General features: G+C 41.4%; 1 protein-coding gene across 1 annotated transcript; it reads left to right on the forward strand.

Moving 5' to 3' along the window:
• The first annotated feature begins 10,786 nt into the window (after window positions 1-10,786).
• On the forward strand, window positions 10,787-13,677 carry LOC144325533 (uncharacterized). The gene is made up of 2 exons (XM_077919155.1): window positions 10,787-11,369; window positions 13,640-13,677. Exons 1-2 carry the CDS (start codon window positions 10,787-10,789, stop codon window positions 13,675-13,677), a joined length of 621 nt encoding a protein of 206 aa, XP_077775281.1.
• The last annotated feature ends 205 nt before the right edge of the window (window positions 13,678-13,882 follow it).

Genomic DNA, 13,882 nt, shown 5'->3' on the forward strand with positions numbered 1-13,882 from the left:
TTCAGGAAAGCATTGATTAGCCTATACAAACGGGCAGTTACTAGTGCTGACTAATGCATAATGCCTTGCTTTTATGTTGCCAGGAAATGTTACGGCTTTGAACATTCATTGTAAAGTGTATTTTGGAAGGATTTCCAATAGCCGTCTCTTATGTCAGAAATTGAAACAGACACATGCTGGGGAAAAGATCTAGTCTTGTAATCCTTACACCTTGAACATTTAGAGTGAGCAAATCATATTCATATTGTCCTGTTCTTTTCTTGAAAGGTCATTTTAAAAATGTTTTGCTACTCTGTTCTTAGAAATCATAAACATAACTGTGGAAAAGGAATGCTGTAAATGTAATACCCAAGGCTTCAGCTGACCAGCATTCCCTGGCTTCAGGATAAAGAAGAAACTGGGAGGGAAAGAACACCTCTGAGAAGTGCAAGAATTTTTAAAGAAGGTTTTTAAAGATCCTGGTAAAAATCAAGATTTCCCCTTTCTCCAGATGTTCTTCGTCCTTATGCTGACGCCTCTCGCTTAGTTTCAGGCATGATGTTGCATTGATTCTGAAGAGGTCCATGAGACCCCAAATCCGCTGTTCTTCAGCTGGGGGCAGAAAAAGGGGAGAAGGCAAAGAAACAAACATCTGGAGAGCAGAGCTGCCAAGTCTGTGTGTTTTCACTGTCTTCCAGCTTTCCAATTCTTTGTTTTCTGCATTTGATACATGCACAAAGAGCTGCAGGGCAAAGATTGCAATCAGTGCAGAGTGTGATCTACTACTTCATTACTCTGAATATACATCAGTTAAGACCAAGCTAATGTTGAGTCCCTTGTCCACAGAATTGCTCTGTTCTTTTGTCCAATGCTGAGGTAATTGTGAGCATTGGCACTCACTTTCCCGGGAAGTGGATGGGGGCTGAAGTTTGTTAACAGCAGTGCTCATGTCATGGACATCTGCCAAACCTTGTACTTCTCATTTTTAATAAAGTGTAGTGGTTGGAAAATAACTTTATGGATGCTCTGCTCAGCATATCAGAGCACCAGATGGTGCTTGCACCAACAAGAATAACAGAGTGTTAGTAAGCAAACACTGGTGAAAGGGAACAGAAACCTGAAATAGAAATCTTTCTGGAAAGATTAGGAACACCCTCGTTGGTTGGTTTTGTCACAGGAACATTGAAAGTGTGTGAGAGGGGTGCATTTAATGGAGTAGACATTAGAGAGGCAAACAGATCTGAAAATCTCTGTAACAGCTCCTACACAAGCTATTCAGCCCAAGTTCAGTTTACACCTATTGTGAGGAGTGTTTTGATTATTCCCTTGAATTTCCCATCTTCCATCCGGGAAACTCTAATTCTGAGTGTCTGACTGCAGGAACTCTGGAGGGACAAATTCCAAATGTTTAAGAGGGGGAAATCTGTTACTATTAGTTCACAAGGGAGGAGGAAGAAGAAGAAGAAGAAGAAGAAGAAGAAGAAGAAGAAGAAGAAGAAGAAGAAGAAGAAGAATATAGTTATAGTAATGGCATAAGGGCATAATTGAAGGGCATAATAGTCAGAGTTTGGCCATTGCCAAACAGTTATTGGATATGCCACACACACTCATTGTTCAGTACAGCTTATTCCCAAATATGCCAAGAATTGCAGCCAAAAATTGCCTATACAGTGGTACCTTGGGTTAAGAACTTAATTTGTTCTGGAGGTCCGTTCTTAACCTGAAACTGTTCTTAACCTGAGGTACCACTTTAGCTAATGGGGCCTCCCGCTGCCACCACTGTGTGATTTCTGTTCTCATCCTGAAGCAAAGTTCTTAACCCGAGGTACTATTTCTGGATTAGTGGAGTCTGTAACCTGAAGCGTCTATAACCCGAGGTACGGCAGTTTCTCCTACTCTTGGTTCAGTGCTTTAGCATGAGGGAAAAGTGAAATATGGAAGCCCTGGGGAAAAGCAAGTACTATATAGAAAAGAAAGAAAAAAAGGAAGGAAGGAAGGAAGGAGTATAGAAGAAAGAGAAACACATCAATGTCACAGTGTTCTGGGTTGCTTGGAGGACAATATGGTTCACTATCAGCCATACCTTGTATGCAGACAAGAGAAAGACCACCACACAGAGAATGAACTCATGGTGTATACAGCTGGGTGGCATCAAAGATGGAGAACCCATGGTCCTCTGGATGTTATTGGAGCCCAGCCAGCATGGGCAGAGGGCAGGAATGGTGGTAGTTGTAAGGTTCCCCGTGTCTGGCCTGCATGAATGGCTCCAATTCCCTTCTCTCAAGAGGCTCAAGTACAGTGGGGCTTAGGTGGCCCTGGACTAGAAATACTGACGAAGTTTGTAGATAAAAGGCTTGCAACGTGATTTTTCATATTCTTTTTATTAACAGCTGGCACTCTTACCCTTAAACCAACTCATTCATAGCTGAACAGAATTGCAAAAATTGCAAGCTCCTCAGCAGAGACATCACCTTGCCAACAAAGGTCCGTATAGTTAAAGCCGTGGTTTTCCCAGTAGTGATGTATGGAAGTGAGAGCTGGACCATCAAGAAGGCTGATCGCCAAAGAATTGATGCTTTTGAATTATGGTGTTGGAGGAGACTCTTGAGAGTCCCATGGACTGCAAGAAGATCCAACCTATCCATTCTGAAGGAAATCAGCCCTGAGTGCTCACTGGAAGGACAGATCGTGAAGCTGAGGCTCCAAGACTTTGGCCACCTCATGAGAAGAGAAGACTCCCTGGAAAAGACCCTGATGTTGGGAAAGATGGAGGGCACAAGGAGAAGGGGACGACAGAGGACGAGATGGTTGGACAGTGTTCTCAAAGCTACCAGCATGAGTTTGACCAAACTGCGGGAGGCAGTGGAAGACAGGAGGGCCTGGCGTGCTCTGGTCCAGGGGGTCACGAAGAGTCGGACACGACTAAATGACTAAACAACAACAAGTACTATGTGCTGATTTAGAACTCTGGGGGGCAGGGAGCGATTTCCCTTGTTTCCAGAGGAAACTTGTGCAGTAGGTCATGCACCCTGAGCCTGGACTGTGGCCTAGTTCTCACTAAGGTGCTATACTTTATGGCTGAATGTAACAAGTCAGATCACTGCCTGTTCCTCCATACAGCCCCAAAGTCCCTACACAACAGAAAACTCGCATGCCAGGTAAACACTCCTTCTCAAATCTAGTTCACATCCACCCACCTCTATGGCAGGAGTTTATCAATAATGGGCGTCTGAAGTGTTCTGGTATAGGTTTTCTGCTGTAATGAGAACTAGGTCTAAAAGAAGCTGTCCAAGGAAAATAAGATAAGAATAGACCCAGCAATTGGGAAAGCCGCATGTCAGAGACAAAGGAGCAGCTGGTGAAATGAATAATACCAGGCCATATTCTCTCCCTTTCCCCAACTATCTTTTCCTGCCTGTGATATTTTCAAAACAATTGTTCTTGTTTTATAGTGTGAACATGTGCTGTGTTTTTTCCATAAAGCTGCAAACAAGTGTCAATCACATAGATATCACCCTGTAAATCTGCTTTAAGAACTTGGTTTTGAAATCTAGGGCCCCAGGGCAGGTTTATGAGATACTCTGCAGGTGCAGGATAAAGAAGGGAGCAAGGAACAGGGTCGAGAACACAAGCCATAAAATGAAGTGCTTTTGACTTTCAGTTTGTGGCTTTCATAAGTTCACATTCTTTAGGTTAAAAAGGAGCAATGCAGTTTTCTAGCACAGGTATTAGTCTACTGCAGGCATGTCCAGCTTGAAGTAGGCTGTGATCTACGATCCAATATAAAAACTGGCAGTGATCTACCACCCAGGGATGGGTCCAGGGAGGGCAGGTGCTGGCTGCTTCCCCTGAGGGGGCAGGGATGGGGGCAGGGTGGGTGGGTGTGCACTGCTTGCTTCCCACAACACAGGCCTCTTCCCCCGACATGGCAGGGGTGGGTGGGGGTGCAGGGTGGGTGGGCGTCGATGGGGCAGGACTGGGCGCACGCACAACATCAAAACAGCCCCTCCCAATGTCTCCAGTGGTTGGTGGGTGGCGATCAACCAGAATTCATCGCAGGATCTACTTGTTGATCACGATTGACGCATTGGACATGTACTATAGACTCTATAGTAACATTCAGGTGAGGTTGCAGGGTGCTTAGAGCAAAAGGCAATTAATTTTAATCTATATATTCCAGGTTATGATGAGTGTGTGTGTGTAAGTTTAAAAGCATGTCAAGTGCAAGTAGATAAATAGGTACCACTCCGGCAGGAAGGTAAATGGCGTTTCCGTGCACTGCTCTGGTTCACCAGAAGCGGCTTAGTCATGCTGGCCACATGCTGTCTGCGGACAAATGCCAGCTCCCTCAGCCAGTAAAGCGAGATGAGCGCCGCACCCCTAGAGTCGTCCGCGACTGGACTTAACTGTCAGGGATACCTTTACCTTTTTGATGAGTAAAGTTTGTCTTGGGAAGAATTCCAGTGTTCCAGACTCATTTCTTCAAGGAAGTTTAATTTTATAATTTTATATGATGGTCTTTTCCAGTATTTAATGCTGTTATGATTGAATTTGCAAGACTGAAGGACCTACCTGTGTCACTTAGCTTTTTCAATTGGACATGTATTTGTAGCGTGATGAATGCACCTCTGAGTCTAAATCGATTCATGGTGTGTGGCCTTGGAAAACCCCAGTATCCCAAGATGCAATGCCATGCATTTGAACTTATGGAATACAGCGGAGCACTTTGGGCAATATTCAGATGTCTAGGTATTTCTCGTCTCTGTTCAAGACCTCCAGGTGCAAAGGATATGACTGCTGTGTCAAATGAATGCTCAGCTGCTGGCTGGAACACAAAGCACTGATAAATGTTACCTTACTTGTGAAGGATTATTCCTAAATCAGTTTCTGTCCTTCTTTTGCCACTCAGGGTTTCCACTCTGTTCTGAACACTTATTGTAGGAGAAATGTGGTTGTCAGCATGAGTAGGAGCTGACAGAGCCAACATTTTGCATTCCCTCGACTTACATTTCTGACTTGGTACTGGCATTTGCTGATAATCAAATTCTCCAGTACAATTATAACATAACCTGTTTTACACATAATTATAGTGTGATCATATTTTAGAACAGCAGACCTCTTCCAAAAAGAAATATGGGCCTCATTTGCAGTGGAGTGTAATGAGCATTCGAAGGGACTTTTATCTCTTCCTCCTTTTCCTTTTAGGTGTCCATAATCGAAGCAGGCAGACCTCACTCTCCCCTCAGATTTTCCTGATCCATGGATAATCCAGTGAAATTGCATGTTAGCAGACTGTGGATGTACATTGTGTGGGTGGGCTTTTTATTTTTAACTTGTGAGGTGACATTTTTGCTGGGTGCTGTCTATCACCAAAGCTCTACCTCCATTTTGTTGTCTTCAGCCCAAGCGAATAGCTGCAACACGTCTCTTTCTACCAGTTGTTGCCGAGGGCATTTGTGTACTCATTTTTTAAGCAGCTCTTTTGTGTAGAACTGCTCCTGCAAAAAAATGACTGTATTAAAAACAAAAGCAAAATAATGCCCTTGCAGGTTCAAGGGTGGGAAGGAAAATGGGGAGGAAAGAAAGCAATATTTCATGTGAACCCCCCTGAGTTCTTATGATAAAGAACTTCTGGTTGACATTTTATAAACTGTAAGTAAAATATTTAATATAATATTTATATATGGTATTACAGTAGCAAGTGGGGGTAATAGGGAACTGTACTAGTAAATAATAATATAAGCCTACTAAATAATAAAGATGAATATTTTTATAAAGTAATTTTATAATGGGATCAAAATAAATAAATTATGTATTGCATGAAATCAATCAGTAGGCATAAGACTCATACCCTTAGTCTACGCTGCCTGATCACCAGTCTACAAGCACTCTTTAATGTTAGATAACAGGTACAACAGCTTGACCTACGTTCAACTGTGCTGCACTGCAGTCTGCAGCTGCCTGCTACATGTTGCCATGCCATCAGTCCATGTCGGCACGCTATATATAGAAATGAGCAAACCAGTGGTATTTTAGGGAGCAGGCTAGCAGGAGAGGCCCATGACTTACATCGCAGGAGCCTACACAACACAAAACACTGTTGCTGTATGTAGGTTTTATTTCATTTGTTTTTTTATCTTATATTTTGAAAATGTAGATCCAGTGGTTTTTTTCCCTTTAGTTTTTTTTTGGGGGGTGCTCCAAGAGAGTGGGCCCTGAGCTCTAGCTTGTTCAGCTTATACGTAAATCCGGCACTGTTGTGGATGAAGGCGCACATGGAAACAGTGACACATATATGTATTAATGCTCTAGTGTGGACACATCCATAGACTAGAATGGTGTGATTCTAGGAGATTCTGCTTCTCACACTAGATCAGCCATGAACCTGCTGACTGGCTTTGAACTGTTTGTTATTTGCGTGGACAGGCGGAGTCCCCAGATCCCGAGCGGTCCCCGTCCCCCCGTCATGTGGAATAACGACTCAAGACAACGTGCTATGGGATTGAATTGACCACAACTTTATTAAATTTCAAATGTGGGTAGACCTTGGCTCAGGCATTGGGCGTTCTCCCTCCCCAGTCCTCAGCCGGGGACGTAGGGAGCTTCAGGGTTGTCCAGTGTGGGGGGGGGATGGGCTGGCTCTGGAGAACATATGTTCAAGCAGAGATAGCCGCCCCCGTTACTACGATGCCGCAAGGAAGAGCAATGACGACCTTTCAGCGTACAGTCAAAGCCTCCCTTCAGAAACGCCTTTAACGGGGAACCCTGGTATCGCCGCTGCAAAGAGGAAGATGGACAAAAGGATTCCGCCCAAGGCCTGATACCGCCAAAGTTGTGACGTTTTGCTACGGGAAAGGCGAAACCTGCCAATGCAGGGAAATTCCTTTCCGGCCCTTTAACAGCGACCTTAACGTAGCAGCGTCCGCATACCTGTGAAGAAAAGTTAACCTGCAAAATAAGACATTAACTGACTGGGGTAGGGTGGGAGAAGCTCTGGAGCCAAGTGAGGATTCCCAGGTAAGATCCTCCCTCTATTGTGTGGGCAGGTAATCCCTCCCCTACCTGGCCTGGTCTCCTTGGCAACGCTTCCCCCAGGTGGGATTGGACAACTGACTGGGGTAGGCGGAGACCTCCAGGTATCCCACCTGAGGGAAGGCGAAGCCAAGCCTATGCTGATGGAGCCGCTCCAGATCCAGGGGCTGCGCGCATCCATGTAAAGGGCGCCTCCTGTTTTATGTGGGGAGCGGTAATTGCAAACCTCTCTTCTCAAACTGCCTAAGTAATGACAGTGACCTGCCTCATATGGTTGTGGTGTTACCAAGTAAGATGAAATGTAGCTATTTGGTCAGACCACCAAACCAGGGCAAGCTGTGGGTTTAAGCAAATAATGAAATGGAACATTTGATGTTTTCAATGCTATTTTCTTTCTGCAGGTGAACGAACTTACTACATCTTCTAAGGATGGTATTACTGAGAAGATCATAGATACATACTATATACCATGAGGCAGTAGGTTTACATTAACCTTCCCAAATGGCTAAATAATCAAGCACTTGGTGAGAGCATGGTTTAGGAATGGATTCCTGCCCAGAAAAACAAGCAAATTGTTTCCCTAAATTAGCACTGCTGATTCAGGCAACTCATTCAACTGAGCTCAGTGAAATGACACACAGAATGTATGTATAAGCAAAACATTCCTAGGAGAACTGAGTTAAATTTAGCTAATATTTCTTTAGAAGAGCTTTCAGTGTCTTTGTCATTAAATCACAAAACTACCAACTAGCAAGATTCCCTGCACCTAAATCACCACCCCAAAGAGATTTTTTGCAGTTCCTTCAGAGAGGACATCCATGAAAACTCTTCCATTGTCCAATTTTGTGCTCACAGGATGATTTTCCTGACAACCATCCTGAATCTGGTCCATTGTAATTTCAAACTGAAAAATCAAGCAACAGGTAATGTATAATAAAAAGAAGAAAACTATTGATATGTAGATATAGCTATAGGATCCACCGGTCAATTAAGAATGTAAGAATATCTATTAAATCTTACTTTTTTCTGCAAGTGATCATGTTAGATTTGGTTTTGCCTTCTTTATTCTTTACTGCATCTAAAAAAAAAATTGGTAAATGAACAAAAGCAATAACTGAGTAAAAATAGTTTCCTGGCAAATAAATCACTTTTCATAGTTATTTTGATCTGTTCTCTAACACATCAAGTTGTAATAACAAGATGTAGTACTGGTATAAAAATTATTTTATTAAATATATAATTATATTACAACCGATTGCATGGTACCTTTCTGTACTGATAGGTACTGTGCTTTTTTCTGAGGGTATGCAGGTGTACGCATATCCCTAAACATTTTGTGAATCTTTGTACTTTTGTCCATTTACTGTATTTATTTTTCCTGATCTGAAGTATAAAATGGTGATTTTCTTCAGTCAAAATGAGAGTACCCCTAAACATATTTTTAAAGAAAAAACAAAACACTGGATGTAGATATATGCCATGGTGGAGGAAACCACTTGGGCACCCAGAGCAGCAAACATGATGTGCACCAGGGGGCGTGCCGTTCCTCCTGGGGGTGGCATTGGTGTCGCCCAATTCTCCCAGGGGTACCAGTGCTGTCTGCTGATCACACAAATACGACTGGTGTGCGGCGCTGCCTGCCAGGGATGCACGCTCCGCCCACTGGGAGGTGCATCCCTGGCACCCAGCGTTGCCCGCCAGGCATGTATGCACAATCAGCAGGCGGATTTTTGCGGCGATGATTGTGCCAATCGTGAAAATCTGCCCGCCGGGGATGCGAGTGCTGACACCCAGGGTGGACCACACACCCCGCACCCTCCTTGCGATGCCCCTGGATATATGAAGCATCAGTAACAGCTAAGCACTCAGCCTGAAGGCTCTATAAAGCACAATTGTCCTAACATGCCATCTAATCATAAAATGAAAGTCACACAAACCTCCTCCAGAAAACAGCTCCATTAGCATTATCTCCAAGAAGCCCCCGCCTCGTGTAAATTCCCACAGCATATCAGATGGTGGAGGCACATGAAGTAGGGTCTCTAGTGGTGATAACCAGCTGTGAGTCTATGCAAGAAGATGTTCCTGAAATTTTCCTGTTACAGATCAAACTACCTACTCACAAATATTTTTTTTAATGTAGATGTAGAAAATAATGTATCCTCTAAATATCAAGTATTATGTTTAATTTGAGGTGGATCATTGTTTTAAAAAACAAAACAGTTCCTGCTGCAGGCTGGTCTTTTTCATACAGCCGTGCCTTTAAATTAAAGAGAGTCCTTGGATGACATAAAGAATGACTTCAGTAGGCACCTTGGGTGTCTCTTGCTGTTCACTCCCCCTCCCTCTAGAAGCTCTTATTCCCTTTAGCACTTCTCCTACTTCACTGCTGGGCACTTCAGTTTTCCTTAAAGATAACAGAAGAAGTGGGGGAAACGGGGTGACTCTTTATGTTCCAGTTGCCCAGCTCCCTTCCAGAACCCCTTGCTTCTGTTGGAGGCCGTATTCTGAACTGTTTTTAAAGGCAGTCCCATACAAGGGGCATTGCAGTAGTCTAGTCTCTCTGTAACTAGTGCAGGGGAAGTTGACAACAGTAGACTGGCAAGGGAAAGAGACTTGTTTGGAAACAAGGCCTTCTTCGGATAACCTTTAGAGGAGTCAGGAGTAGGGAAGCTTTGGCCCTTCAGGAATTTCTAAACTGCAATACTCATCAGCTCTAGCAAGCATGACCAATGACCAAGAGTGATGGGAGATCAGCAACCTCTGGCGAGTCAACTCACCTTAAGTCTTTAAAAGCTTTAAAGCCAATAGAAGGAATCATGGTTAGGATGCAGATCAACATGGCTCTTTTTATATATAGGCTTTGTTCTCTGTGCAGGGATGTAGCGTTCCAAATGAGCCTTGCTTGGCTTGTTCTTTTTATCCACAACCCACTTAACCTTAAACAGTGACCTATTTTGACTTAATTAGATATTAACAATTTCTGTGCTAACATATCTGTACTTTATACTTTCTAGACTAGATCAGTGGATATTGTGATGAAATCTGCTACTTCAGTTCAGAATTCCAGACTTTTAGAAAATGTAATTTTTTAAAACATAGACTAAAATAAATCCGTATTGGTTTAACTAGCTATTATGAGATTGCAACAGTATCAGATATTTGTATTCCAGTTCAACACAGCAGGTTTGCATTGATCCTTCTTCCCACTCACTTCACTTGTTCCTTATTTAAAAATAAAAATCGGAGGATCCAAGTGGTCTTGTTTCATCAAAGGGCAGCATCATATGTTTCTGACACCATTATAATGGAATAAATTCTGTTCTTTTTCAATCAGCTGCACAACATTCTGTTAACCTCTTTAAAGGGATAAAAAGAAGCACTTTATTCTCTTTTCTCTTTCTACAAAAACAAGTGTTTTTAGAGTATGTTCCACAAATAGGAGGCAAAGAGTAAGGCGAATGATCTTGCAGAGAAACTTGGGAATGACATCAATAGGTTTTCAATCTGGAAGTCAATAGAAAGTAGTTGTTTGTTATCACAGGACAGCCAAGAGATAATAGAACAAGGGCCATTTCTTTTGAAGGGTTCAAGTATTTAAAGCTTCAATTCCGTCTAGCTCTGGATTAAAATGTTATAGGTGTTTGCAGCAATAGCAAGCTGATGTTATTCTGATTCTTGAGATTTGGTCAAGACACCAGATAATTTTTCCTAGTTTTCACCTGCAATCAGTTTGCTAGTTTTCAACTGGATTAAGTACAATTCAACGGCAAACATAATGGAATTGTCTTGTTTTAATTTTGAAGAAGATTCAGTATCAGATTTTCAATTCTGGGTCAATGTGGATTCTACTGATCAACTCTCCTCTCAGCCAGATCATTTTCTACTTGACCGTTCTTCTCCAACAGGTGAAGGCTCTTCTTGGCCACCTTTTTCTTGTCAGTCATGGTTTCCTGATGTGCAAATACCACTCCCAGACCCAGGTGGGCAGATTCGGCAGTTTGAGGGTGGTGCTGAATTGGACAGCTCCTTGTTGGTTCAATCTGATGATAGTGACCTGCAGTTTAAATATCACCGATTCATTCCTGCTCACCCTTACAAGACACAGAGACACGCTGCCAACATTAGGGAGAGAAAAAGGATGCTCAGCATCAACTCTGCTTTTGATGAACTCAGAGGCCATGTACCAACCTTCCCTTATGAAAAGCGTCTCTCCAAAATTGACACTCTCAGACTGGCCATAGCATACATCGCATTGCTTAGTGATATCCTGACTTCAGGATCCGACCCCAAATCCTATGTGCAGAAATGTATGAAAAACGGATATAAAGGCCATCAGAATGCAATCTGGAACACAAGTGGTAAGTGTACAGAATTTGCTTTGTTTCATTTTTAAAATTTCTTTCTTTTTTCTCTTTTTTCTAATACTATATTGAAATCTGGCTTTCATTGCAAAAAAATGAAACCAGTAAAACAATAGCATCTAAACCAAACTGAAATAAAATAGTATTCTCCCTTGTTCACAGACTGGTCAGGTCTGAAAGGATAGTCAATCTTTTTTGTGATTCATGCTCAGTGTAAATAGTTTTGGGGCCATTTTAGACAGGTCCCTTTAAAAATATTATATTGCTTAATATGTATGTCCTTGTGCTTTAACATTTTCTAGAAGATCTTGCTTATTTGGTAACTATTCAGTTTGCAATATAGCAAAGAAAACTTGTAAACCATGGGCTTTCCTGACTGAATAATTGTTTCATACACTTACACTGGTCATTAAAGCACGGAGATCTTTTATCTGTTTTGTAACCACATAAGCCCATAAAAAAGAAAAACAAACAAACCCACATCAACAACAATAACTTAAGGAAACCACTAGAAACAGTGAAAGTCATAGAAATGTGCCAAAGTTTAAATCAACAAAAGCAAATGGCCACAACTCAACCAGTACCCTGAATTTAATTATATAATTATTTATTATACATCTATATAATAAATGTGGAAATGAAATGGTAGCTAACTGGCTAGACAGGTGGATAAAATTTTATGTGTAATGAATCAGGATGTCTGACATAGTTTATTCAAATATGTAGCTGGACAAATTTTGTGCAGTGGGGGAAAACTGTGCCGAATGCAGTAGTTATCGAACCCTTGAGCACATGCAGTTTAATAAGAAGCTAGGTTTTTTCGTTAAAAGAAATGGATGAAAGGGAAAAAGATAAAAAATGAATAGGAAAAAAATTGAATAAAGTTTTCTTTAGATTTTCATAAGCTTACACTAAGAATATATTAGAGCCACCTTCTACTCACCAATTCATTACCTCTTCTTTCCTCTGTTTTTTACTTTTGTTTTCCTTTTCCTTTCCCCCATCTGTCCTTTCTATTTTTCTGTGGGGAGCATTGTCGGTTGGCCATTTGTCTAGCCTGTAACAGACTTTAACATTGCAGGTTCAAATTATGCCTTTATAAAATTAGTAGGTGACCCTATGGATACTACGGGAAGAATAATAGCCATTTACTCAACAGGAGCTCTTGTAATGGTGACATTTTGAAAACTAAATAAGTGCTATATAAAACCGTCTTCATCAACAACAATTCTTCTCTGATGTCCTTTCTGTGTTATGAGATTGCTATTCAAGGCAAAACTTAACCTATCCATACTGTTGATGCTAAATGAATATTAAATTAAATATATTAAAGTTTTGGTGGCAGTGTGAGCTTGCTTTGGAAAGGAGTGTGCTAAGTTCTGAGAATGACTATAAACTACTCAAATATTACAATTATGGATATGATGAAGGAAAGCCAAGTGATTATAAGAGCAAATGGTTTTTACCGAAGAGTTTAGCATATACTTAGCTCCTTCCTAGCAAAAACAAACTTTAAAGGCAACAAAGCTGCACAAGCACAGGCTGTTTAAATCCAAATTCTGTGCATTAACTGTGGTTAATTTATGCCTGGTATTAACCAATTATCAGCACTGATTGCATTTATTAATAACAATGCTTAGTTTCTATGTCACATTTTTCAGTGTTAACTTCACATATGTTATTTCACCGTTCCGGGGGTGGGTGAGGAGAGATAAAAGTGTTCCTTAAAGTCGACCGATTCTCTCACTGAGGATCTTCCTTGTTGATGGCTAAGCCAGTAAGCCATTCTGCAACACCAGCTTTCCTAGCCGTTCCTTTATTGATATCAGTCAGTCAGTATGTAAAAAGCAGACTCTCACTGAAAAGAGGGAAGAAGACCTGAAATGTTCAGTCTCTGTGCAAATCAAAATAGCTCCTCCTGACCAAACTGTCACTAACACACTGAGTTGCTTAATTAAAAGGAAAGCGTACTGCACATTAATTAAGTCTTTTAATTCAATTAGTTCCATCAAACATATGGTAGCATTGGGGAAAGTAATTGTGAGATAACAATTTAACACATTCCTATCTTTATAAATTAAAGTACTTTGTCCAGAAGTGCACATGCTTTCATTGCACTCTTAGCTAACTGTTTTGCTCAAGAGGGACATAAATAATGGAATTACTATTTTCAAAGAGATGGAAGTATAACTTGCTAACTTCTTGTGCACATTTGAGTCATTGTGCATTTTCTTCACTAGATTTACTATCCCCCCCTCTCTCTACAGATTTGACCGCCCGCTTGTCCTGGATAAAATGGGATTAAGAGATGCTGCTTCAAAGGATTTGTCTGTTTGACACCAGCCGTTAAGTTCTCACCACAGCAAACATAAGCTATTACACTGAAATGAAATAACAACAATAAACACATACTCAAGACTGATTTGAAGACCCAGTTTCTATTAAAACCCACTGGAATTAGACATCAAGAGTTTCCTATTAGACAACAACCAGTGCTTTCATAAGTGATA

The sequence above is a fragment of the Podarcis muralis genome, chromosome 1, assembly GCF_964188315.1.
Source record: "Podarcis muralis chromosome 1, rPodMur119.hap1.1, whole genome shotgun sequence".
Taxonomy (NCBI): domain Eukaryota; kingdom Metazoa; phylum Chordata; class Lepidosauria; order Squamata; family Lacertidae; genus Podarcis; species Podarcis muralis.